At 47.8% G+C, this 26,408-nt stretch overlaps 1 protein-coding gene across 3 annotated transcripts in view; it reads left to right on the forward strand.

The window, feature by feature from the left end:
• The first annotated feature begins 16,994 nt into the window (after nucleotides 1–16,994).
• LOC122537828 (protein groucho-like) overlaps nucleotides 16,995–26,408 on the forward strand; it is a 171,720-nt gene continuing 162,306 nt past the window's right edge. The window contains exon 1 of one of the 3 annotated variants that reach the window (XM_043671429.1): nucleotides 16,995–18,546. In XM_043671429.1, the coding sequence (XP_043527364.1) occupies nucleotides 18,484–18,546 (63 nt within the window). In that variant the 5' untranslated portion in view covers nucleotides 16,995–18,483. The remainder of the gene's footprint in view (nucleotides 18,547–26,408) is intronic. The other 2 variants (XM_043671430.1, XM_043671428.1) reach the window with 2 other exon arrangements.

Below are 26,408 nucleotides of genomic sequence, written 5' to 3' on the forward strand. Positions count from 1 at the left end.
TAACGATGTCAAAAACATTAATTGAAAATAAAAGATATTGTTCCAAATATTTTCAGTATTATCGTTTATGTACAATTTATTGTATACATTTTGAATCTTTGTTATATAAATTATACAATACTGAATAACTAATAATTACTTTAACGTTACTTTGATAACATATTTTATGGCGTCTTGTTATCAAATTGATCTTGACAGATAGTCGGCAAAAATGATTGTGATTTTATACACAACTTTATAACAAATTTTTAAAAAATTCTTCGCTTTACACGACACGGAACATTTAATAAAGCTCCGATCAATACTATTACGAGTCCACGCTTCTGAAAAAACTATCTCGACGCGCAACTATGGATAACAAATTAGACAGGACCTTGGGTTCAAAAGTTCGCCGAACTAGGAGCGTTAATTCGCGACAAATTATGAATGCGTTCGTCTTTAAACGTACGTCACCTCGATAGATATATATTTATTCAATATACCGCGACATATGTTGTACGACTTTTGACACGCTTTGACGAGCAAAGCTCGATTATTTCATCGTCGGCAGGAAGGCTGTTATCCAGCGCGGAGCAAACGCTCAAGGAATGAAACGACGATATTTCGCGTCGCGCGCCGGACCGGGTCGTCATTACTCTGAAATTTATCACGGAGGGCAGCGTAAACAGGTTGGAAAAGCGGGGGATCAATCGTGAGAATAGGAGAATCCAAACGCCCTCGTCGACAGTCGAGGGACGGGGATATTCTCCCCGGGATCGCGTAAATCCGATTACGAGGAAAGCAGCAGCCGCGTTATAAATTCCCGATGAAAGTCGACGTTAGGGAAAATACCGACCCTCCCTCGCCGACCGTCAGAAAGAACGCCACGGAAGTGCCGCTATTGGATGGCCAGCCGCCGCTCCAGCCACCGTGGAATTTATTTATTTGCTTAACGCGCCTTCTATGGACCGGCCACGGCGTCGCGTCGTTCGTTCGACCGGTCTGTGAATGAAAAACGAGACGGAGCGCGGGGCTGAGAATTGAGAAAGGGAGAGAGCGAGGTGCGAAAAGAGGGAATGGCGATCATATTCGAATGATAAAGAGGGTGGGCGAGAAAGGCAGAGGGTTGGACAATGAGAGGAAGAACGAGAACGAGGGGGATGATAGGAATTGGAGAGAAAAAGGAGGATAAATTAGTGAGCTTACACGCTCGGCAGCTTCCATTAGGCTAACGTAGCGAAGTATTATTAAGTCACCGGCCGTCTTCGATAGTTACGGACGACCTCCTGCGCTCGTGGATAATAATAACAGCGTCGGGCCGAGGACTGCGACGCAGACCCGGATAATAATAACACAATAGACCGTACGACGGGAAACCGAGGGAAAAAAAGCGGGGAGAATAGGCCCACAGGGATGATAGCCGTGACTGGGAAGGAGGAGGCTCGGAGAATCGTGGATAGGGACAAAGCTCCGGGATTCGAGCGAGCTTGTTTGCCAATTAAACGCTGCGACACAGGAGAAATCGAACTCGGCCGAGAAACCGAAGAAGAAGAACGGGGGACAACTTTGACAACTCGGGGAAAACGTGATTTATTTTCACGGTGTACCTGATCGATTTTTGCTCTCTCGCCTGTTTCTCGTTCTCTGCTCGATACTCTGAACTCTGAACTTTGAAGTGATCGGAATGGAAACTGGACTAGACTGAAGCGCGGGAGAATTGTTCGAAACTTTCAAATTTGAAATGTTCAAATCGTCGCGGGCGACAGAGAATATCACCCGGCTCAAAACACGGCGACGTTGTTCTCTCGTTTCACTTTCACCGTAACGAATGTCGTCTCGACCACCCTGCTAGTGCCAGCGTGAGGTCGTCTCTTAATAGAGCCAATAAACAAAACTGTTCTCCGCCTCTCTCTCTCTCTCTCTCTCTCTCTGCAGCCCACACCGCTTGTCACTGCACGCTCCAACACACGCGTATGTACGTATGCACGTAACTGACATTGAGACATCTTCGGTTTTCCCGAGCCCGGAAACCCAACCCTCTGCGCAAACGTTTCTCTCATACAACGTTAGAACAAGGGCAGAATATTTTCACCTTTTCAGAATTGCCATCGCCAGAATTTTACGAGTGTTAATTACCACGCTTGCTCGCCGCGAGAATTCGCGATCCAGATGGCCGAGAAATCTTTGGTCGTTCCCCCCGCGGCGGATTCCCATTAAATGCTCGTTTCGCGTAAACTACTCGACTTGACTTTGCCGCGCGAAGTTTTAAAGGCGCAAGGAACTCGGAGGAAATCGTAGAAATGTCGGCCGAAACATTTGGAAACGTTTGAAAGCGATACTTTGGTCTATGTAATCTGGTAATAATAAATGGACGAACAGCGATTGCTCGGAACATGTTATGTTTATTTAGAACATTGCACATACATGTGTACGTCGAGCGTTTAGAGTGTTTCTGAAAGTGGTGATTGTTTGAAAGTCGACGAACGGAATTCGCGGGGGCAGTGGCGAATTTATAAAGTCAATATTAACGCTAGAACCACCGACGATTAAAGTGTAATATTTATGTGAAAGAAATTGAAGTACAAGGTACAACAAAGAACGCAAGCTTCTATTTGTATATTTTATTAAACATGACTCGAGCATCTAAAAAACACACTGTTATAAATATATAGACTCTCCATAGAAAATTCACTATAAATAAAATATAAATAATTCACTATAAATAAAATATAAATAATTTCATATATGTATTAAATTCACTGTTATAAATGTATAGAATATTTTTAATACACTGTTTCAAATATATAGAATACAGTTTTTTTTTATAAAATTATAAATTCACTGCTACAAATATATGGAATTTCCATAGGAAATTATAAATTCACCGTTATAAATAATTTCATATAAATATATTAGATTCACTAAATAAATTTACAAATGTATTTTGTTCAACAAATCTCTTGAAATTTGCTCTAAAATAACTGTTCGTAGGGCACTTTCGGAGGCATTTTGTCATAATCAGTGTTAGCACTGAACTAATACTGGTTGGTCATCCAACTTGCTTCATCGTCTTACCAATTTTACCAGGAACCAATCTACTGAATAATTTAATAAATTTAACAACACCTGACGCGAGCAGTTCGATAAATGCACGATCGAATATTTTTCCTCAAAAAGGTAGTATCCTCAGTTTTCGCGCGAGACTTCGAACAAGCGGCGGTCAATTTCAACCGGAAAGCTGGCCGAGTCGCTCTCTCTCTCATCGTGTCATTCAGTCCAGCTAGCTAGAGTAGCGCGCGGGACAGAATTCCGCTCACCTGTGCCGCGCCTGTGTCTAAACAGAAAAGGAGCGGGAACCGTGGTATTCTTCTCACGATTCGAGCAGAGGGATCTAACGGGGACAGGATTCGTACCGGTGTGTAACGCAGCTTACCGCGCTGGAACTTATTACGCGCGCGCCTAATGATACGCTTGGATACCGAAGGGCATTGTCGTGGACGCGAGCTGGCCTCGGCGTGTGTAATTGGCCAGGCATGCTTTCCACGGTATTCAAATAGTCGTAAATGGATACGTAACTCCGGAGACTGGCAGCCTCGCGACGAGAATGTACCACGTGCACACGGGCGAGAAAACGGCCATTGTTACGTTGTACGGTATAATTAAAAAATTATACCGGAACTTTTATTCGAACAAGACAGGAACCTTCCACTGGGTAACTTATTCACGTCAAAATGTTGCGATACTGGCTGTAATACCCTGGCTGCAATACTGTACTGCACTAAACTGACTGACTGTGCATCCTTTTTGCCACGCTTGTGACATTCTTTTCGATGTGTACTTTGATTATTGGTGAAAGTACCTTAGGGCGACTTACATATGTCAATATTAAAATTTCTAGAAACTTTGTCGCGTTCTAAGTTAAATAATTACTGTTCAGTCGGTTAATTAACGTAAAAATGCTGCGATACTGATTCTTTTTCCCGATTTGTACTTGGCCAAAGAAAGTACCTTAGGCCAACTCATGCGTATGACCAACTCCTAAGCAACGTTGTTACGTTCCAACTATAATTAGAAAATTATACTGTACAATTTCATAGAGCTTCTATTATTCGAACAAGACAAGACTTACACTAGGTAACTTGTTGATGTATAAATGTTCCAATAGGTACCTGGCTATAACATATCGCTGCAGTACTGTACTACACTAATTATACTATACTGACTATGGATCCTTTTTGGATAAACCACGCTTATAATCATTTCCGAATTGTACTTTGGTCCCCGGTGAAACTGCTTTAGGACCGCTCGTACGTGAATAATTCTAAACACTGTAATTGAACAGTTTCCTTTGGAAAACTCGACCAAGGCCGATGTCTGGTATAATTCTCGTCGATTACAATGTTACGACTCGGCCCCGGAAGGTAACCAGCTTCGAGGCAAATTATTACGCGTCGCCGGAATTAACGCAAGGCACCGCTGACCGTGTAGTACACGTCCGAACAACCAGCTGAACGCACGAGGGCTTTGATATCAACATAATACACGCACGACAGTTCGTACACGCGTGCACGCCGACGTAGGCATAGTTTTTTCATTTCCGTGTGATCGCTCGATGTGAAATTGCAAATCGAAAAAAAAGAGAAAACAGGGAGAAAGAGTCCGGCTGATGTGATAGAGAATCCCCTCTCTCTCTCTGTCTCTCTCTGTCTTTCCTTTTTTTTTTTTTTTTTTTTTTTTTTATTTATTCCCAACACGGCTTTCAACCCCGTATCACTGCCACGGTATCATCGCTCGAGCGGTGATCGACGCGGCGGTTCACGACCGCGTCGCTCGCATGCAAAAACCATCGATGTGCCTAGTAGTCCGCCACGGAACTTTTAATTATGCATGCATGCGCGTCTGCGCGCAACCATGCGTTATAATACGGAATCGCGATGCGGAGGGTAGGGGGAGGGCGGGCGATTTAACGAGAAACCGGCCCCGATCGATAAACGATCGTCGAGGCATGTGCGCGGCGCGTGCACGCCTGCGAGATTTTCGCGTCGTAACGCGAGCAGGCCGCGAGGTTTGCACATACAACGAGCCGCGGCTCGCTGCAAATGAGTAATTATTCGGCACGCACGCTCGATCGCGTTAATCGCGGCCCCGCTTGCAGCTTATAATCTTTCGCGCTGCCGCGAAATATTATACGGGGTGTAAACTCTAGCCACGCAATTTTCTCGTAAGCTTGAATTCGCAGGAAAGTAGAGAAAAACGTTTCAAATGATACTCGTGTTGTCCAGATGATCGTGTTTTTTTTTCTTTTTTTTTTTTTTTTTTTGAAGAAACGAAACTGTAGTTCACACCCTACTCCCGCCGTTTCCTTAATTTCTTGCGCTGGGAATGACGTGCCACGCACGTCGAGAATTTTTTTTTGTCCCAGATTTGCAATATTTCCTCAGTTTTAAATATATTTAAGTATAACCCAGGCAAAAGTATAATTAATAATATAAAAATATAATTATTGAAGAATAAATAAGTATTATTCACAAAATATATTTATGTTAAACTACAGACGATATATTAGCAATTATATTAGTTATATATTCGTCGAAGCACACTGAAGAAAGAGACACGTGGAGCGTCCGTCCATCACACATACGTTATTCATCTGTTGAAACAAAAGATCATTGTCCGCGATCATCGATCACGACATCCACTTTTACAAACGCTTATTCCGCTGCATATTAATAGACGGCGACGCTCACATCATTATACAAATGAATTTCTCAACAGTTATAATGTAATTTTTTAGTGTAATATATAATTATAATTTAGTATAATATAATTTAGGCAAAAGTAAAATATAGTATAATATAATAAATTTATTACTTCGCAATAATTTCTATCCAGTGATCTCGTACCGACGAGTTCAAACAGAAAACGACGAATTATTCTATACGATTTGGTCACTCGTTATGGTCCGCAATCAGTTGCCAGCGCCAAGTGGTTAAACCTGGGTCCCTTAAATCTGGGCATTCTTCTTGCAAGCATTCGAAATGTTAGATAAATGTTTTAAAATTCGGAAAAACCAATAAATAACTTAATAAGCATTGGCAGTAAAGATTAAAAAGTTTTTGATCGTTAACGTATTAATTTGTTTGGATTCATCTTCAAATTTTTCAAAATGGAGTATACAGTACGTTCTTGTGCACTTTTGAATTTCCTATAGACACGTCCGCGAACTATGGAAGTCAAGTGTCGTAGAATTCTTTCAAAGTCCCATAAGCTTCCATGTTTTAAAATTCAAGCAATCTAGCGCGACAGATAACATTTCTAACACTAGAATTACCGACGATTCGAGCAAAAAATTCCCATCAGAGACACTGAAGTGAAAGAAATAGAGAAACTTTGTAATAACGCAATTTATACATCTCACGAAAAATTGTCTAAATCTTTACAAACACGTTGCTTCACGTCTGTGAAATTATAAATTGGTCATTTCAACCACTATAGGTAGTTTCTGTCTTTACTCTTTACTGTGCATTCTTTTTGGCAAAACGTCACCGTAAATCAAAATCCTCTTGATAAAAGCTGTGCGTTTCCTAATGTTTTATGCGTACGTACGCGCGTACTCGCAGTTAGATATACCTAAACACAACATATGATAAATCCACGAACCGTTTAGCTTTCGAAAAGCTAAACAGTCCGACAGTTACTTGTGCACACTGGACACTGAGAAATTTACGATCAATCGGGGCTCGAAGCTCGGTTAATACGCTGGTAACTAGCTGATTCAGCCAGCTGTTGGCCCCTAGAAAATCTGCGTCCGCGGCAAGAAACGATCAATTCCCACGTCGTAAAGACGAATTAACCGCTTGCCCATAATTTATTCATCGGCGACAAGAAACTCGTGGATCTCGGCTGGGGCAGGAGCGCAGGAGCGTTTGCAAAAACACGCGAATCGCGAGCCAGTTTCAGTCGCAGGCAGCCGCTCTCTCTATCTCTATCGTGGAGATAATACGCGAAGCGTGGCTCCGAGGGTCGGGCCATTAAGACGGTCGTAAAACAACCGTCTGGGGGAACAACGGGGGTTGAAGTTGTAACAGCCAGCTAACACCAACCGGGAGGATCCACCGCGTTTCTCGGATTTTACGCGCGACTCGCTCGTTGACTTTAACGCGCTCCTCCGATCCTTATAAAGAGAAAGGCAAAGAAACGCAACTGCGAGCCTGCGCGACGAGGACGAATGAACTGCCGGGAATGAACGACGAGAGAGAAAAACAACGTGGAAAAGGAGGTATTGCGGTATATCGGGAATTCGCGGCGGCGAAGGAACGAGCAATGCGACGAGAGCATTTACGTCCGTACGCGCAATTGCGCGAGGTGCAACACGTGGCAATGAACAGAGAAAGAGAGAGAGAGAGAGAGAGAGAGAGAGAGAGAGAGAGAGAGAGAGAGAGAGAGGAAGAGAAAATAAGCAAGAGCAGGTCCATGCGTGTACGAAGGGGTGGGGGGGCAGCATGATTGGCGGCAGTGTCGTCGCGGCTATAGCAACTGCGTCTAATTAGTCGGTCGGCCGCGCGCGGAATTGAATTTCAATCGTCGTAATTCGCTGATTCGCCTCGTGCGTGCCGACGCAGCGAACGATCGCGTAGCGAAACGGGCTGGCCCGTACGTATATACGTAAGTACGAGTATATACGTAGGGACGATCGACGAACAACGAAGAACGATAGAGAAAATGAGAAGAAAAAAGACGTCTATTGTACGGTGCAAGGGAGAAACAACGCGACGACGACGACGACGACGACGACGACGACTATAAAGAAGAAGAAGCGACTGACTCTCGGTTTGCCGGGAGGCCTTTTATGGTCCTCGGGTACGGATCGTTACAGTCGCAATTGCGCTACGCAGGGGCCTGTTGCGCGATGCAGCGCGCTCGTGATCGCGAGCCTCGGCTAATTAAACGTCGACGAGCGTTAACGATACGCCGCGCGGTCGTAAAAGATCGTGGAATCTCAATGCGTGTCACGGCTGTTGCGCTCGCGAGATCGATCGATCGATCGATCGATCGGAACAGCCTTCGGTGAGCCGAGGAGGCTTGTCTGCTGCGCGCGTACCTGTACGCACGGGTTGGATGGTGTACGTAAGCGCGTGCACGCACGTGCTATAAAGCGTTTGACGACGCGTCGACGTTGATTCGATACCCGCTGAAATATGACGGTTGTCGGCGTTTTCGTTTTTACTGGCGCGCGACCTCTCGCGCGCTCTCGTCGGCGATACGCGTCCATCGCCTGGTAATCGAGCCGCTTGTAAAAAGATCGACTGCTATCTCGATTAAATTCCTCGTATCCCTATGGCAACGTTCAACGCAGCCAGGCTGTTCAGACTCGTTGCGAGGCACGGGCCGATGGATTCGAGACGCGTGTTAAGCGTCGAATCCATCGGCGCGTTTTGTTTTTCGATGTTTGCTACGCCCGCGACGGAGAATATCGGTATCCAAAGATGCGGAGGAAATCTACCCTGCGCCGTACGTTCCTCGCAGGAAGGCAATCACGAGGTTCAAGGCACCGCCTTTCCCTTCGTAAAGTTTCCTCTTCGCCTTATATTTCGCTTTGACATCAAGTTCCTGTCGATACGTTACGTTCAATTTCTCGCTTTATTTTTATTTCTCGAATTTTGCTGGAACAACACTTGTACCTTTGAGAGGATTTCTGACGAAAATGAGCGTTCTTTTCTTCCGAGCACGTCTTTTTATATTTTGCAAATCGAAGGGATGACCAACTACTGGGAATTTGTCCAACGAATAACTGTTCGTGGAGCACTTTCAAAGATTTATTACTGACTAACAATCAGTGTTAGCACTGAACTAATATCATCAGACCTGTTTGGTTGTTTGACGATTTTTCGAATAATCGCTTCTTCTCACGTTTTAGACGTTACTGTTATTTATCCCGATAAATTCGCAGTTAGCGCGCCTTTCGTTCCCCGTAAAAGTTTCACTCCGGTATTAAGAGCCTGATAACCACCCGTAACGACGAAGTACACGCGCCGGACCCCGTGGACTGGACGGACCCACCGGAGTTTAGACCGATCCAAGCGTTCGAGCATTCAATTGCAGGAATTTTTCGCATGCTTAATCCCAATGTACAGCTAACGATAAGGTGCATGTTTCGTTTAAAGCCACCTGTCGAAGAACCAAAATTGACAACTCGATTGGAGTTGGTTAACAAACAAACATACACCCTTATTAACCGGAATTGCATTCCTAATTACACGGATACAGAAGCAAGAGCTGAAAGAGGGAAACCGCCCCGATGCAATATCGATCGACGCTGGCCCGTTCGAATAACTCGATCGCTTCAACATAACGTTCGAACATAAACCTAACCTGTCGTAGTTTACGATAAACGTTATTAATTTTATTCCGATCCTCGTTTACCGTCTTTTGAGAGCCCAGTGGTCGCAAAAAAATGTTCAATGTATACTAACGAATAGGAGCTGGCGAATTACTCGCAAATCGATGGACAGCGAGCGTTGCACGATTTTACACTGACTTCACAGCGATTAATTCAATTAACTCAGTGCCTAAGCATAGTCGTAAATCTGCTCGCTGCCCAGTCTACAATCCATGTTATTATCCCTGGCGTCGTTATATCCAGCCAATATCGTTTCGCGCTCTTCCTTATCTAGCCATCGGCAGGTCATTTTCGTTTCGGAACCACGCGTTGATCGGGAGAACCGTACAATCTCTCTCCTTCTCACGTACCCACGTATACACGCGCACGCGAAGGAGAGAGAAAGAGAGAGAGAGAGAGAGAGAGAGAGAGAGAGAGAGTAAACGAGGGGGGAGAGAACCCCTCGCAACAAAGATCAGGAACCTAATCTGGGCAACAGGAGTGGCAAAGGCAGCAGCAGCAGCAACAGCGTTAGGGGTGGTTTCACCGGGACGGGTCTGTGGATGGATTTATTTAAGGGCGTGTATTCAGCAGGAGATACAATGGCGAAACGACATCGGGGCGAAGGCGGGCGAGAGGAGAGGCGGTCGTGCATCGGGGTCGTTCCCGTACCGGGAGGTTTATAGCCGACATCTGCGGCCAGTTTTGACCCCCCGGCGTGACGAAACAGCGAATACCAGATAGGACCAGAGAAAGAGAGAGAGAGAGAGAGAGAGAGTGAGAGAGCCAAGCAGCAAGGGTAGTTTAAGGACGCTAACTGGACGAAGGGTGAGACTAACTGTGTCGTCTGTGTCGCTGTGTTGCTGCTTTCGACTGTTCTGTCGGACCACGGTAGAGAACATTCTCTACAGACAGGAGTACTAGCAACGGAGTCGGCTACGTGGTAAATCGACCGTTAAAAATCTTCCATGGGCTCCCGAGTGTAATTCTGTTAGCCGTTTGCTCGCGCGAACCGTGACGACCGTGACGAAATTCCCTTCGTCGCACACACACACACACACACACATACACACATACACCCAAAAAGAGGGTTAGTGATCGTCGCCGCCTTCGTCGAAAGTTGTACTACGTAGTCTCGTAGTCTGTGACGCCTGTACCGCGCCGGTTTCCCTTTTTCCTCGAGTGCGCGCGTATAAACGCCACGACCTGCCCATTCGTTTTCCTGGCCGAGCACCCTGACTTCCGTTCGACGTGTGAAAGGAGTGTTTTCCGCAAGGGGAGCCGCTCGCAAAGGAATTTCCAGGGCACGCCCGTAGATTTTATGCTTCGCTCGTCGTGGTTCACGCTCCCCTCCCTCCCCCCACCCTCCCGCCCTCTTTTCTCCACGTTTCGTTCTTCTCTCCCTTGTAATTCCTTCGTCAGTTTGGTCAAACGTCGTGCACATCCACGGACCACGGACCTTGAGCCTTTCCAGAAGCCTCCACGCTGATTAATTGCGAATGCAGAGAAACGACGCGTTGAAACTCGCGCTCTATCGGCTTGCTGTTATTTATGCCATTTGTCTGAACTTTGGACAAGTTCTATTTGCTCCTCAAGACGTTGAGACTACCGATTACTACATGCATCTGTTTGGTTCGTGAATGGAAAAGTGGAGTTGCAATCAATTTGGCTGAGACCGAGTGGGACAGAGGGTTAGTTTCAAAACGTTCTCGTACCCCTCGTTTGTCGAGAACGAAACGCGGCGCGGCCGTAAAAATTACAAAGGCGATACACCGCGGAATCGTAACGGGGAGGGGGAGGAGGCTTTTATTTCGCGTGTACCTTTTTCCGCGACTGCGGATAATAACGAGTAATAAGCTAAGTGAGCCCTGCAAAATTTTCGCTGCCATTCCCGCCGGAATAATGAACTCCTTCCTCACGTGTCGTTCTTAATAACGCCGCGTCTTACTCCACCATTTATACCGTAATTTTTCTTTCTCTGTATTGTTGGAACTGAAATTGCAGTGTAATTTCTCTCTCCTCCCCCTCCCCCTCGCCCACCCACTCTTCCGTCATCCACATGCCCGTACCTACTCTCACGAATATTTCTTTCTTTCTTCTCTTTTTTCCCCCTCTTCCTCCACCTCCACCTCCTTCCCTCTGGCTTTTTGTTTTCCGCTCTTTTTGTTAATCCACAACGGCGAACAAGGATACACTTTATTTCCCCGACAAAAGGTTTCAATTAAGGAACTGCGGCGCGGCCCCGCGCAGTTGAAAAATATCCTGGCCGGCTTGTGTTTAAAGCCCGTGTAACTTTGCAAATGTGCATTATGCGGCACTCGGTGAGCGCAACTCGGCGAACGCACTGTTGCACACCGAGAACACTATATTCGAGCACGCGTTACACGCCGTGACTACACGTGTATCACGTCCCGCGCGGCGCGCGGATATGGGCCAATGGCGTGGAGCGCAGGGGTGACGGTTATTTGATTACCGTATCCGTAACGATAACTCATCGACGCGGCAAAATCCAACAGAGAAGAACGGCCACGATCGCGAGCACGGCGCGACAGATCGTTGCTCTCGAAAGATCGTTGGGTGGAGTGTTCTCTTTCTTCTTTCAAACCTGCCACCTCGAAGGATTTATTCACCAGCGGAAACGAACGACCGAAAGACAAATAAGATACACGCTCGCGATGAAAAAACACGTCTTTTGGTTATGAACAAAGGCTGGATGATACGCTGGAAGAACGAGTCCACAAGAAAAACGGGCGGCGAAAGATAAAACGCTTTTCGAACGGTCCTTGCGATCGTGGTTTGGCGCGCGAGAAGAGAGAGAAAAAGATCTACACAAAGAAAGGAAAGGAACGAAAGAGGAAAGTGTAGGGGCAAAGTTGCGCGCACACAGACGAAGCCACTTTGGTTAGTGATTTAACGGCCAGAAGTTATTGGCAGTGCCAAATACGGCGTTTTGCCTGGTGGAAACCGGATCGTTATATCAAATAAAAGCGGGTTTTTGCGATAATTAACGAAATTGAAATTGCCAGGGACATTCCCACGCCAGTGCGCGCCACGGTTCGAAGGCCACGGACCGGGTCTGTAAAGCGGGTAATGCTTCGGATCAGGCTCATTAATTAATCCTCCTTCGTGGAAAAAAGAAATCGACCGGCCACCAGCCTGGCTGAGCTTCTCTCGCTCGGCGACGGGAGGGAAGCACGAAAAGAATAGGGGAGAATGGGGAAGAAGCGAGGCTCTGGCACACACAAGGGTCTTTCTCGGGTTACCTGGCCGGGGCCGGATCCATAAATACACTTCGCCGTGTTAATTCCGTGTGCCGAGCAAGGGGCCGAGCCACTACCGGTATTAACGAAGTCCACGACGCGCGGTTACACTATGGGGCCGGGCTTGGTGGGGATAATTTCGAGCCAACCCATCCCAAGTCGCCGGCAATTTGTCTCCGGGCGTTGGATAAAACGTCGACGGCGGTGTGTTATTTGTAATTTGGATAACGGTACGCCGCTGCCAGAACCGCGGAAGACATTTGTCAGCCGTGTGTGAGTGTGCCTGCTAGATTCGTTTTCGTGGCGAAGCCGCAACGCGATATTTTGCCAAAAGACCGAGCATCGTCCTTTATCGGCCCCTCCTTCTATTCGTTCGTTCTCTTCTTCTCTCTCTCTCTCTCTCTCTCTCTCTTCTTTTTTACTTTCTACCTTTTGTTCGTACGCGGTTTTTCGAGCTACTTACTACGACTCGTTCCAACTCCCCGCCGCCACGCTCCAGCGGTTCCCGTATTTTTAATTTCGCTCGTGATCTTTTTAAACGCACTCGCTAATTGTATCGGACGTGGTTAGCGAAATTAACACGACGTTGCTGGCAATTACGAGGTAATCGTCCGTTTTCAATTTTTTTTTTTTTTTGGTCTTCTCTTCCCTTTGGTCAAATATTGGCCCATTGTTTCTTCCACGAAACGATGGTTAGCTCACGAGGAGAAATTCTAGGAGAATTCTTCGCGGTTCGTTTGAACGTTCGATCTATCGTTATTACGGATCGACTTGAACAACGCGTGTTGGTATACCGAGAATTGCTCCGGATTTTTGGTTATAAAGATTGTACATCGGAGCGTGTTGTGTCATGTTACTCGGCCGATAACATCGATTTCGCTCGTTGATTTCGATTTACACGAACCGACAGGCCCGCGCACACGCTGGGTAGAAATAAAACGAAAAGTATAGAAGCCAGACGTTCTCGATCCTTCAATTTCCCCCGTAATTAATAAACGTGATTAATATTTTTATCTTGTCGGCCGGCCGATTGATCGATACTTGCCCCGATATACAAATTGCACGTTATTAGCGGCCATTCGACGTTCAATTATTTCGGAGATCCGTTCGGTGTGCCTCTTTCAAATATATTTAATGGCCAGCCCGCAGCGCTCGATCATCCTCGCAAATCCTCTTCAACTTGGCGAGACGTACGTACTCTCATTCAAGCAGAAGTCAAGCTCTTAGATCTTTCGCTCTCTCGTGGCGGCGGATGAAGTGGACGTTGGTCCAGAGAAGAGGCGGTTGCCCAATGCACTCAGCCAATTATAATTAATTAAACCAGCTTCTCGACGAGTTTTCCCCGGCGATTTTCCGAGCAGGAAATTCTCGCGTATCGGCGGCTACAAATAGAAGTACCGGTCAAAGTAACATTTACATTATGGCCGACGATTTCTTTCGCTTCGTGGGCTACTTCATCGTCGTGGTTACAGATCGCGATACAGACGCGTAAGAATGAGCACACCTGTTTCCTATCTGTACGCAAATTATCACGTTCATTAGACGACGCAATCTCGCGGGTACGTTGTCAGTGAAATCTTTCGGCAGTAACAGAGGTTATAACCGCGTCCTTACAAACGCGTCTATATACACACGTCAGAGAGAGGTAAAAATAAAAATCTTTCTTTTATTTTTTTTTTTTTTTTTTTTTTTTTTTTTTTTTTCTGACAATACGTAAAACGATTTTCGAGAGTCGAATCGACGAAATAAACTGGCTTCCTTAGCGATAGAGCTTGGTAGCAGCGTCGTGGAAGAGAGGCCAGTATTCTTCGTGCGGTTGACGAGGTCGCCGTGGGTTGAGAGCACCGGCGCGGTTAGCCGCGACGACCGCAGCGACTGGTTCTGCCGCCTGCTGGCGTCTCCCTCACCCTCGCATTTCGCCGCGTACGCCCGTCTCTCTCTCGCTCCAGTTGGCTTCGTCTCTTTCCTTTCTTCACCCTTTCGATCTCTCCTCTTTACTCTCCGTAGCTGAGCGCGTCCACGGTCGTTCGGTGAGCACCGAGCCGCACCGAGGACACGTATCCACCGAGCGAACACGGGCGAACACGCAAACCGGCTGCGGCAGGCGGCAGGCAAGGCGGCTCCGCATAAACCGCAGCCGACCAAGCGCGACCGACAGCTTCGCCAACACTCCACGGCACTGCCTTATATTCCTTCTTCGCCCCGTGGAACAAGATAAAGAGCGACGCGACCAGCCGGGAACCGAGTTAGAACGGGACGGAGGAAGGAAGGAAAACGGTAAAACGAGAGTGGCCGGGCTTAGGAGGGTTGGAGGGGCTCGCGTTTCTGTGCATCGGCAGAAAAAGTTCATGGCTGGCGATAAACAGAACTACCGTCGTATCGTCACTAGCACGGCACGTCACGTATTTATTTCATTAGAAGGGTCCTGCACCACCGCCTCCGTTGTGTGCGAAGCGAGAGGAGGCCCGGTGGCAGAGAAAGAAGGGAAGAAAGAAAGAAAGAAAGAAAGAAAGAGCAAGAGAGAAGGAGAGGGGAGAAATTGTGCGGAGTGCTATTCTGTACATATGTATGTATATATCCCATCCCGCGTTCCGCGAAGCATGACAATGGGGTTTTCTAATCCTCCTTTGGATTAAGGGTCGAAAGCAGGGCTCGGTGCACAGTGGCGGCAGGGCGAAAGAGCTCCAGGTAATGGGATCGACGTTTCGTTATGTTACTTTTCCATTCTCATCCTCGGCCTCTATCCTCGACATCCCTCCTTCTTGGCTGCCCCACACAACCACGTCTGCGCCAGAGCCTTTGGTGTGTCTCGGTTCGTAGGATCCATCCCACAGAGCTCTCCTCCTTCCTACCCGGTCCGTGTTTTTCCTCATGTAGCCCCCTATTTTTCATGTTTCGCTGCGGCTTCGCGTAGCACCTTCATTCCGTATAGGAACATCCGTGGGGCTCGAACAACAATCCGCGCGGATCTGACGTACCGGCGTCAATTCAAAAAGTTTCGTTCTCATTGGCCGAGGTCGCGCTTTCATTCGACTCTTTGCGGCCGTTGGATCACACGGTGGGGCCAGCTGGCCGTCGATTGGCCAAGTCACGGCCAGACGCGTTTTGGTTGGTCGAGGCGGCACTGACAGTCCGCGCGGAGCAGTTCCTTTACGAAGCGAGCGGACGATAGCGGCAATCAAGTAGGAAACTGCTTGGGACTGTGTGCTGCGCGATATTCACATAGGGGCACCCCTTGCCACACGCATAGGATCGTACTCGCTACACACGGATACTCGAACACAATCGCGTTGGACGCGCGTGTATATATTCCATCCATAGTTTGCGATCACGCTCTTACTCTGCTCTCTCTCCCTCTCTCTCTCTCTCTCTCTCTCTATCTATCTATCTATCTTTCTCTTTCTCTCCCTCGCTCTTTCCCTCTTTCTCCGTTACTCTCACTTTATAGAGGCACGTTGCAGGGGTTGGGAAAACGGGTGGAGGCGCCATATTTGTGGTGGTGTGGGAAGTGAGGGAAATCACGAGTGGCGAGAGAGGCAGCCAGTCGGCGGCCAGTTGAGAGAGCACGGGAAAAGAGACAAGAGTGCGGGAGAGTGAGAGAGAAAGAGAGAGAGAGAAACGAGAGAGAGGAGAGAGAGAGAGAGAGAGCGAGAAAGAGAGAGTTTATGCGGACATCCGTGTCAGCCCGGTGACGGCCATTTTGCGAAAAACTTTCGATTTGTTTGCACACGCTGAGTGAACCGAGAGAAGCAACTAATACCTACGCGTATGCATGGCACGCCGTGTTCCGCGCCCTGTCCTCTCGTTTATTCGATCGTATCTGCGGGACCGAAAACTTTCGAGGCTTCCAGTCTTCGTGCTTCAACTTGCAAAAATTGCCGGACTTGTACACCAACGGAATACGCGATATCGCCCACGGGCTAACGATGTATCTTTCTCAATTGTATCTGTTAAACCGAAGCCATCGGTCGACAAAGATAATGGAGCCACAGCGGCAAGCCAATGTATAGGTGTATATGTGAAAAAAAGTATTCCGAGAACCGTGCGTTCCCTTAGTCATTGCATCGCGTACCGTGAGATTGATACTCCGAATTGTCTAGATTCCAAAGGTAGTTGAATGATGTAGTCGACAAATATTATTTGCACACACTCGTTAACCGCGGGTATCAGCGATAATGGCATCGCAGGAATGGAAAAAAACGAACGTAATCAACGTTGATAAACGAGCACCGTTGAATCATCTTTCATTAATACAGAAATAGTATAGTGGCTGGCATAAAATTTCACAACGTCGACATAATGTGAAAAAAACGCTGTCATTAAAATAATTCATAGATAGCGGAAGACGAGAGAGAACGAGGGAACAAAGAGGCGAAGAGAGAGAGAGAGAGATAGAGAGAGAGAGAGAGAGAGAGAAGACTAGAGGGACAGAGCAAACATATCACGTTGATCATGTACATAATAGAATCGATGTATATTGTTCGATTGCGCCATGCTTAACGCGAATATAACCGTTCATTTGAAACCCGATTAATTACGGTCAACTAAAACGGCCCTAAAGCTATGGCTGGGTCACTCATCGCGTCAACGGCGTACCGATATCATGATGGACGTATTCGTGCCTCATCGTTGGCCGATAAAACGGATTAAGTATACGATAGAAACGACAGGTGCTACGAAATAGAGAGTGCCAGAAAGCAAAAAGCAAGAGAGAGAGAGAGAGAGAGAGAGGGGGGAGAGAGAGAGAGAGAGTGAGAGAACGTACCGATGTTTTAACGAGCCGTGATTTTCGTGCTCGCCTTTTCGAGACCCTTACGTAACGCGACTTAATTGTGAAGGAGCTATCGCGCCGGTTAATACGAGCGTCGAGAACGAGGAGAGACATTCGAGGGGGTGCTTGGCGGGTTTAACTGTGGAGTAACGGCCTGCCAGAGTGGGGAAAGATTGCTATGGAGGGGATACTATCCCCACCACTTACTCGTCCATCAGTCGCTCCGAGGCCGTTGTAGAGAGTGGTTTGTTCTTGTTGTCTGTCTGTGCGTTCGTTTCGTGCTTCGCTTTCACGTTACATCCGCCGGTTTTCGTTCGACCGACGTTTTAATTCCCAGACGTGCGGCCCTGGTCGATGCCAAAAAAGTTCCGTATATCGCGTAACAACGGGATAGACGTGTGCGTGCTAGTGTTGGTAAACTTAACCTCAAAGTGTGGCGGCGGGCCACCGTTGCGTCGTAAACAAGCAAAGTGTAGTGTCTCTGTGTGATGGTGTTCTTTCATTGAGGAAGTGAAGTCATTGATCCGGAGGGAGTAGAAGCAGTTTCTCTTCTTTCGTTCGATCGGGAAGAAAAAAAGAGTTCTACTTGGTATATTCTTAACGCGTTTCTCGCCCTGTTTTACCGACCGGATAAAGGGCACGCCACGCTCTCCGTGCCCAACGGGATTCTTCGTGGCGTCGGCGTCACGCTTAACCTCAATGAACGTAGAAGGCGGTCGAAATAAGTGGTGACACGAGTAGTTATTGTCCGAGAAGGTGAAGTTACACGTTGCCGACGAGAATGCGGTAGTGGCGAATGGCAAACACACCGATGGATCATCTTTGTGCGTCCGAGGCGAGGACCTTCTTAAACGAATCGCATCGACAGAACCGCGGACAGAGCCGTCTTAAGGGTTGCTCGTCCTTGTAGCCCACGCGGGCGATTTGAATCAGGGTGTTTCTTTTCGTCGTTGTCGTCGTCGTCGTCGTTGTTGTGTCGTTGTGGTTACTCGTCGTCATTGGTGTGCCGTGACATGAAGTATATCGCTTACGTGTTTTGAGAACACATAAACCAGTGTTTGTATTTTCGATCAGTTTGAAACTAGAGAGAAAACATGTATCCTAGTGCTGGAATCAACGCTGCTGCTGTGGCTGCCGCTGCCGCTGCTAGGCATCCGGTAAGTAAACCGTTCGTTTCATCGATTTTGCGTACCTCATTTTTCGTCGTTCGTTTTTTTTCGCGTACGTACGCGTATGTGTTTTTCAGTCAGTTTGCGTGCACACACTTCCACTCTTGTCGTACCGTTTTGCACGTCAAAGATAATTCTGTTAACTGAATAACGAAGTGGGCTACCGTACTGTTTTCCTCTATTTGCCAGAGAAACCTTCCGTAGTCATGATTCTCGTCGCGTTACGCCTTTGTTACGCGGTTTAAACGATTTGTACCTCGTAAGGCGAGCCCGCGCACAGCTCAGGCACTTGGCTCGAGTTTCACGTGTACGGAGTTGCGCGTACTGCGCGCGATTCCGATCACGTTCAGTGGCGTAGAAACCAGTTGTAACGCCTTTCCACGATCGGTCCTCGATCAGATTACGAATTCCCTCGCGTTGAAATTTTTCGCGAACCCGCGACAGCCGATTATGGAACGGGATCGCGGTCGCTGTATTACACCCGTGGTGCACGAGGGAGCGGCGTGTTGGTCACGTCAAAACATTTCCCCGATCGAAATAGAAACGGCGGCCGATCCGCGTTGATCGGACACGCGATAATAATATCGATCTCTGACGCGGTTTCTTCGCGCGCCTCAGCTCGCTGCCACTGATGCGGTCACGTGCGTCGCACCGCACACGTTTATCATGGTACGTTCATACGTTGTACGTATAGGTTATGTACGTGTCGGATGCACGTGCCTTTCAGGAATATGCGCGCGCGCGCGCGAGTGTGTGTGTGTGTGTGTGTGTGTGTGTGTGTGTGTGTGTGTGTGTGCGCGCGCGCGCGCGCGCGTGTACTATATCTTGGGCGCATATATACATGTAACACCCTGCAGACTCGTTTCGAGATTTCGAGATATCGGTCCACGGCAAGATCGTGTTTTGCGCGCGCGGCTTCGGGTCTCGTCACGAATTCGAGGTTAGCCGTGGACCGTGTAAAAGTTGTTTCGTCTCGCTGGGCTATTGATCCGTGAATCGAAGATCCATGGAATCGGTTACACTCTCTACACGAGACTCCTTTTTCTTCACGTGTCCTCACTTCGTGAATTCTTCGTGTCCGGTCTTTAATAGCCGAGACAGTTAAAGCGTCTCTCTCGTACGTACGTAACTATAACGATGTACAAGATCGGCGAAAATTGTGCTCGCGCGCGCGTATACGTGTACCGTGGAAGCATAGTTTCACGGCAGGTTTAGTCGGTGAAATTCTTGCCGGTCGATGAACAGGATATTATAAATGAATGCCGGGGGAATGAAAAACGAAATAGCGTGACTTTGCGCGAGCTCGTTGAACGCGGGCTAGGCGCGCGATATGTTCATCGCATTTATTCCAGCGGGACGACGTGGGAGCACGGAGACAACGTGGTTGTGAATGCGATTAAACGCGCGAGCATGCGCATTAACGGCCGGCCGACGCGATGTTTTCGCGTTTAGGGTGTCACGCGGCGACGTAACAGCGAGCGGGCGCTCGCGCGCGTTCGTCGAGGAAAAATTACATCATTCACCGCGTTGCCATTATATCTGCCACGGCGTCGATAATCATAGTAATTAGAGGCGAAAGCAAAAAAAAGTCAGCCATTACCTTGTATTATAACGGTGTGTTGTCGGATGGAAAGGGACCCCTCTCTCGGATAGAATAATGAAAGCTTCATCTGGCCCATCCCTAATAACAGGCGTTACACCGGATGCGGCCTGGCGATATTGTAGCACGTGGTGAACAGCGGGGGAAAAAGAGGGCGAGAAACGACGGGGAACGAAACGAGAACGGACAAAGGAAAGAAAAAGAACAGGCTCTGCGGGACGTTGAGGGCGGGGAGGGGGAAAACAGTGCTGGCGAAAAGAGTCGAGGCTGTCCCTCGAAAAGGCGGCGACAATGTTGCGGAAAAAAGGTGGCTGCTTGCTCTGTGTCGAGTGTCGTGAAGAAGCAGAGAAAAAAAAGAAAGAAAGAAAGAGGGATTGCGTGAGAGCGAAAAGGGGACAAAAGATATAGTTGATTCGCTCTTTTACACACGCAAGAGGGAAGAAAATGCGCGTCGATGACGAAATACTGGTGGATATACGGTATTAGGCGAGCATAACCTTCTCTGTAAACCGTTGTGTACGCTCGCGACGGGCCCTGATTCGAGGTAAATATTGATGCGTTTAATCGGCCCGTTTGCCTCGACGCTTCTGTGTGAACGCGGTTCGATGCGTGCACAGCTGAAAAAACTTTTGAAAACTCGGTGAAATCGAATATGCGATACGTGTATTTTTTTTTCTCTCTCGCCCTCTTCTTTTTTTCTATATGGATCAAACGAAATATATACGTGCAAATAACACGATCGAATTTCACGAAGCAAACAAAGACATTTGACTCGACGAGCGAAGCGAGTGCGTTTTTTGTAAGCAATGCGGGAGGATAATCGTTCCGATTTGAAGCTTCGGAGCCGTTCTATGCCACGCTGCACACGCCACGGGGTAATGCGTTTTTGGTGCCGGGACACGCGAGCACGGGCGGAATCGAGTTGCGCTGTCGGCACGGAAATACGGAATCACGAGCGATATCTTGAGCGTCACGTCCTCCAGTATGCTGATGCGCTCGGTAAATTTCACGCATTATACCCCCATTATACGTTTCCTGGCCGTACGGAGTGGAATCGCGATCCTCGTGCTCCCGTTCGCGGTAATTACACGCCGCTGCTTCTTGTTCACCGGTGGGCAAAGAGCTGGAATGGCGTGGGGAGGGAATGCCGGTTGTTTTAATTATTGCCTCGTTCTACGGCTGGCCGCGTCATTGCTTTACGTTTATACCTGCTCTTCATCGTACCATACATATTTGTACGTGCACGCCCTTTCTCTCCTTTTCGTTTCACTTTGTCAGTGATTTTTCACGCACGTAGAGAGAGAGAGAGAGAGAGAGAGAGAGAGAGAGAGAGAGATTCTATCGTTGACTCGATATACCTCTGCGCGTTTTGCCCGTTGATACAATTACTCAGGTCGAACGAACGCGACGACCGGAAAAAATCGTTTCACGCGACCTACTGTATCGCGTGGAGGGAGAGAGCGTGCGTCTGACTGGGTTCGATGGAGTATAGCCAAATTGTATATTCTCCTATAACGTTTATTCGGCACCTGGGGCGCGTATTGCTTTCCCCTCCGGCTGCCAGGGCGTCTATGACGCGACATATTGTCTGTTCCATTACTCTCTGAACTGGCGCCCCTCGAGATTCACTTGCGCCACCCGAGCTGCTCTCGGGTCTGTTATTCTGCAGAGAATACGCCGGCACGACCGTAGAAATCTTGTCGATAAAAAGGAAAGAACGTTGTGTACGTACTGATAGAGAGAGGAGGGGAAGGGAGAGGCGTATCGAAGTACCGTAAAACAAAGGGTAAAAAAGCAACGAGAGAGAGAGAGAGAGAGAAAGAGAGAGAAGAAGAATAACGCAGACAGCTCGTTTCCGATAAGAACTTTCAGAGAAAGAGAGAGAGCGTAAAAAGACGATTCTCCTCGTCGATACGACGAGAATCGTACTGTGTTAAGGTTCACGGAACGGATACCGATAAAACGATTTGATTTGCTCGTGCACGCTCGTCTAGTTTTCTCTTCAGTAAGGCCGAGATAATTAAATGGACGAACGTCCCTTTATCGCCGGCTTCCCGTTTATAATTGCTATTTGTAAGAGTTTTTAATGGGTCCCTCGACTCGGGGTCGAGCCGTAGCCCGGCAGCCAGAGGGAATACAGGGGTTTGAACTCTCGGAGAAGTAGCTTATTACGTTAAATGGTTTTCTTTCCGATATTGGAGGCGAATTAATCAGCCAAGATGGAGAGCCGCGGATCTTCTCCTTGCTTTCTCACTTCGTCAGATGAAAAAAGAAAGAAGAAAACTGACGAGAGAGAGAGAGAGAGGAGAGGAAAGAAAGGGAAGGTCAGACACGGGAGAGACAGTTTTAGCTTGGCTTTGGCTGCAGGTGCTCGGAGGGGGAACGTAAATCCGGCAGGAAGGGGAGGGTGAGAGAGTGAAAGCTATAGCCGAGCGAAAGAGGCGAACGACTGCAACCGGGGAAGCATCCCTCGTTTTCTGCCGAAATAATCCCCTGACTGGCGCAACAATGGCCAGAAACGAACCCCCGAGCGTGAAGCGTAATACCCGGAGTCCTCAGGGTGCCATAAATTGGTCCACTGGGAGTGCAAAGGAGAAGAGGAGAGCCGCGCCGAGTGCTTTACCTATGGACCCCTTGTGGTTACTTTGCCATCCCTCTGGTCCCGTCTTCTGTTTCAACAAGGGACATCCTACTCGAGAAATCCCACAGCGAAACCTCGTTTTCTTCCTTTATTGCTTTACAATCGTTCTCGTGCGCGAGAACGTTCCCGTTGCGGAACCATCCTCCGATCGTCTGCACGTCGAACGTTTCGTAACTTGCAAATTCGTTTACGCGGGATGATCTGTCGCGAATTGACAATGGCAACGAGGAGCAGAAATTTCTCGATCGAGTTGCGTCTCGTTTCGTGATTTTAAAATGCTCGTAATGGCATCGTTGGGAAAGCGTAGCAATTTGGAGTGAAATTATCTGTCGTTGCTCCTCTAAATTCAAATAATCCAACGCGAAACCCAACCATGGCGAGGGGGGGGGGGGAGAGTATCGTTTGAGGGTTAAATCAGATTTGTTTGCAGTGTGTTTTACGGCAGTGGTGGTAGCGACGTCGCGGGTGCTTACACGCACAGAAAAAGGGTTGGGGTCTTTTCTTTCGCGTTTCGGCGAGACATTCGTGGCCCGTCTGTTTGTCTTCCGGCAACGCTTTTCAGGCAAATTATTTATCTTGCGACCGTGCCCCACTACAGATAGCCATGCTCTGGCTGTGGCTGTGGCTCTGGCAAAGCCAGGAGGGTTCGTTCTATCTTCGTCGAGCTTTCTCAGACACTGTCCGTTTTAACCGAGCTACAAGGGTTCCGTCGAGTGTTCGGAACATAATCCATTGTGCAGGGGCGATTGTGTTTACGTCTGCATGCGTTTTCGAGTGGAATGGAACTCGGGCTTCCACCGAGGAGAGACGACCGAGCCCTCTTCTCTGTTCCCCGTGCTCGTTTAAATAACTCTCGAATTACCTGCACCATCTTTCGCTCCTTCTCTCTTTTTCTCTCTCCCCCTCTCTCTTTTTTTTGTACCCTTTCGAAAGAAGAGATCTCCCGTTTCGTACATGGCCCGGGCCAGCCTCGTTCCAGTATTTATTCCACCATCGTTTCACCGTTGCTTCATCTTTCACTCCTGGGAAGCGCCTTCTACTAGTACGTATGTATTAACCACCGGCGATAAAGTGGTTGGCGAAGTGGCGATTCCCGTTCGAGTAGCACGGTTTCGAAGGCTCGTTAAACGAGTACGTATTTCCATTGAAGATTCACCTCTCCGTAGTTCCTTTCGTAATAGGTACATAATTGCTACGTCCTGTTGCTCCGGATCTTCGCTGGTTCTTCGTCGTGTTTACGCCCGTCGACGGTTTATCATTATCGCGCGCGACGTCTGTCTCGTTCGATCTTAATTACTCATAACGCGCACGATTACGATAATCGACCATGCGATGGATTACACGTGCAATTAACCGGATTCGCGTCGCTAATAGCTTCTTGCTCGGTGGCTGGCAAAAAAGGAGCGGAAAGAGCGAAGAGGAAGGGTAGGGGGAGGGAGAGAGAGGGAGAGACTCGTTCGGTGTACCGCGCGCTCGCAATTTTCACGGTTCGTTAGTCACGGCTTTATAGATCGACCTATCCTTTCGAAGGAAAGAAAAAGAAGAAAAAAAAAAAAAAAAAAGAAGAAAAAGAAAGAAAAGAGGGAAAAAGAGCGTCGCGCGCGTTTCTATGCGGTACGTAGGCAATTGCCCACGGTACGCCTATATCCATCGATATGCACGTACACTCGCGCGTCGATACTTGTGCATCGTCGACGAAGATCGCGCGCACACGCGAGCGTTTCTCGGGAGGAATGTGCGAGTACATAAGTATTTCGTGCACGTTCGCTTCGAATAATGCGTGCAGGCACTTGGCAAGGAGCGATGAATACCGTGGCTCACTACTCCGCGCGTACACACGTACGCACATGCACGCGCGCGCGTGTGTGTATGCACGTTATGCATGTATGCAGCGCGATAAATACGCCTAACCGCTTTGTAAACCTCGCTGGAAGGCGGATAGGGGCGGAGGGGGGAGGGAGAGAAAAAGAAAGTCCGAGGAAGCCTCTTCAAGTCCCCTCGGACCTGCTCGTACAGGAGAATGGCACTAATTGGCATTAGGCTTGGCAGTTTGTCGTGTTTCCCCCCTCTTTGCGCGCCAGTGTGCGCGTTGCTCCCGGCTCTGCTACATCACGCTGCCGCACACACCGGAGCATTCCGCGTTTCCATGACTCCTCTTTCGTGACTGCAGACATTTCTCTCTCTCTTTGCCTCTTCCCCTCCCCTCTCCCCCCTCCTTCCGCCGCCCCTTTCTGCCCCGCGTGTAAAATTGCTCGCGGGCCTCTTTTCTCTCTCTCTCTCTCTCTCTCTCTCCGCAAGTCTCTCTGCAATCGGCCACATACGTACGATACGATAGTATGTATGTATTACTTATCGCTGTTGGCGGCACGCACGGATCTCTAATATCGAAACGCGTATTCACGATTGCGCGCCGCGCTCCCCCTCGCCCGCTTTTTCGTCCTTTAATCTGCCGCTTTGGGACTCTGTAATTTCTCACCACGGGGGGTTATTATCCTCCACGGACGTGGACGTCACGAAAAAAATGCCACGGCCTTCATAGACGAATCGGTACGTGATCCGAGAGGAGAGCCTCCGCAACAGGAGATTGCTCCGGTGACTCATTCGCCGAGTGCTGTGCTCTCTCCATCGTATTTATTTGCATTGCGGGTCCGATCACTCGTGGCGTTTTCACGGTTTTCTTCTCCGACGACAATCTCCGGGAATTTTCAATCGTTGCAGGCTCGTCTGTATCTAGGATGGTTTGGAGCAAGAGCGAAGCAATTTAGGAATATGTCTGTGCACGTGTTCTAGAGCAATACTAAAACTGTACGCACGTTTGTTGACACACGAAAGTCGAAAAGAACGTGTACTCTCGTTCGCAATATTTTCAGAAACTTATCGCTATGAAACCTTTTAATGAATCGTCTAACACGTTGAGTGCCGAGGCAGTTATGCGAAAATATCTAAAAAAAAAAGCTCTAAATGTAGAGTTTGAGAAATATATATCTTCTCTTTTTCTTGAGAGTTTGTAATTTACTCCAAAGAAAACACACCTTACAACAATAAAACAACAACAAATCAACTTTATTCGTATTAAAAATATACAAAAGTAACGAAGTTAAAGAACAATGCAGAGACTTGCAGTTAGTTAAATGAGTTTTCAATTCAAATGCGTTTATATACAGGGTGTTTCGTAACTTGTGGGATTTGTTCACTTCGGGAGCTAATTGTACGCCTAGAAATAATGAAGAAAAAGTCATATAAATATATGTCCTATCAGTCTTCGTTTATGAGATATCATGAATTTTCTGTTTTCATTACTTTCACAAAAGATGCTCGAAATGATCAGCTTGCATTTGAAGACAAGCCTGCACGCGTCTTGTCATTCATCTGGTTACTCTCTCTATCATTCCTGGTGTTTCTCGAATTTGTCTTGCTCTACTCTATTTCGTAGTATTTCAGCATTTTCAATCGATGTTGCGTATACAATAGATTTTAAATGTCCCTACAAATGAAAATCTAATGGATTTAAATCTGGAAAACGAGCAGGCCATGCAACAGGACCTCCACGACCAATCCATTTATTTGCAAAGTGTCGATTTAAAAATTGCCTAGCCACTCGGCTAAAAT

This window comes from Frieseomelitta varia, unplaced genomic scaffold (assembly GCF_011392965.1).
Source record: "Frieseomelitta varia isolate USP_RPSP 00005682 unplaced genomic scaffold, Fvar_1.2 scaffold_933, whole genome shotgun sequence".
Lineage (NCBI taxonomy): Eukaryota > Metazoa > Arthropoda > Insecta > Hymenoptera > Apidae > Frieseomelitta > Frieseomelitta varia.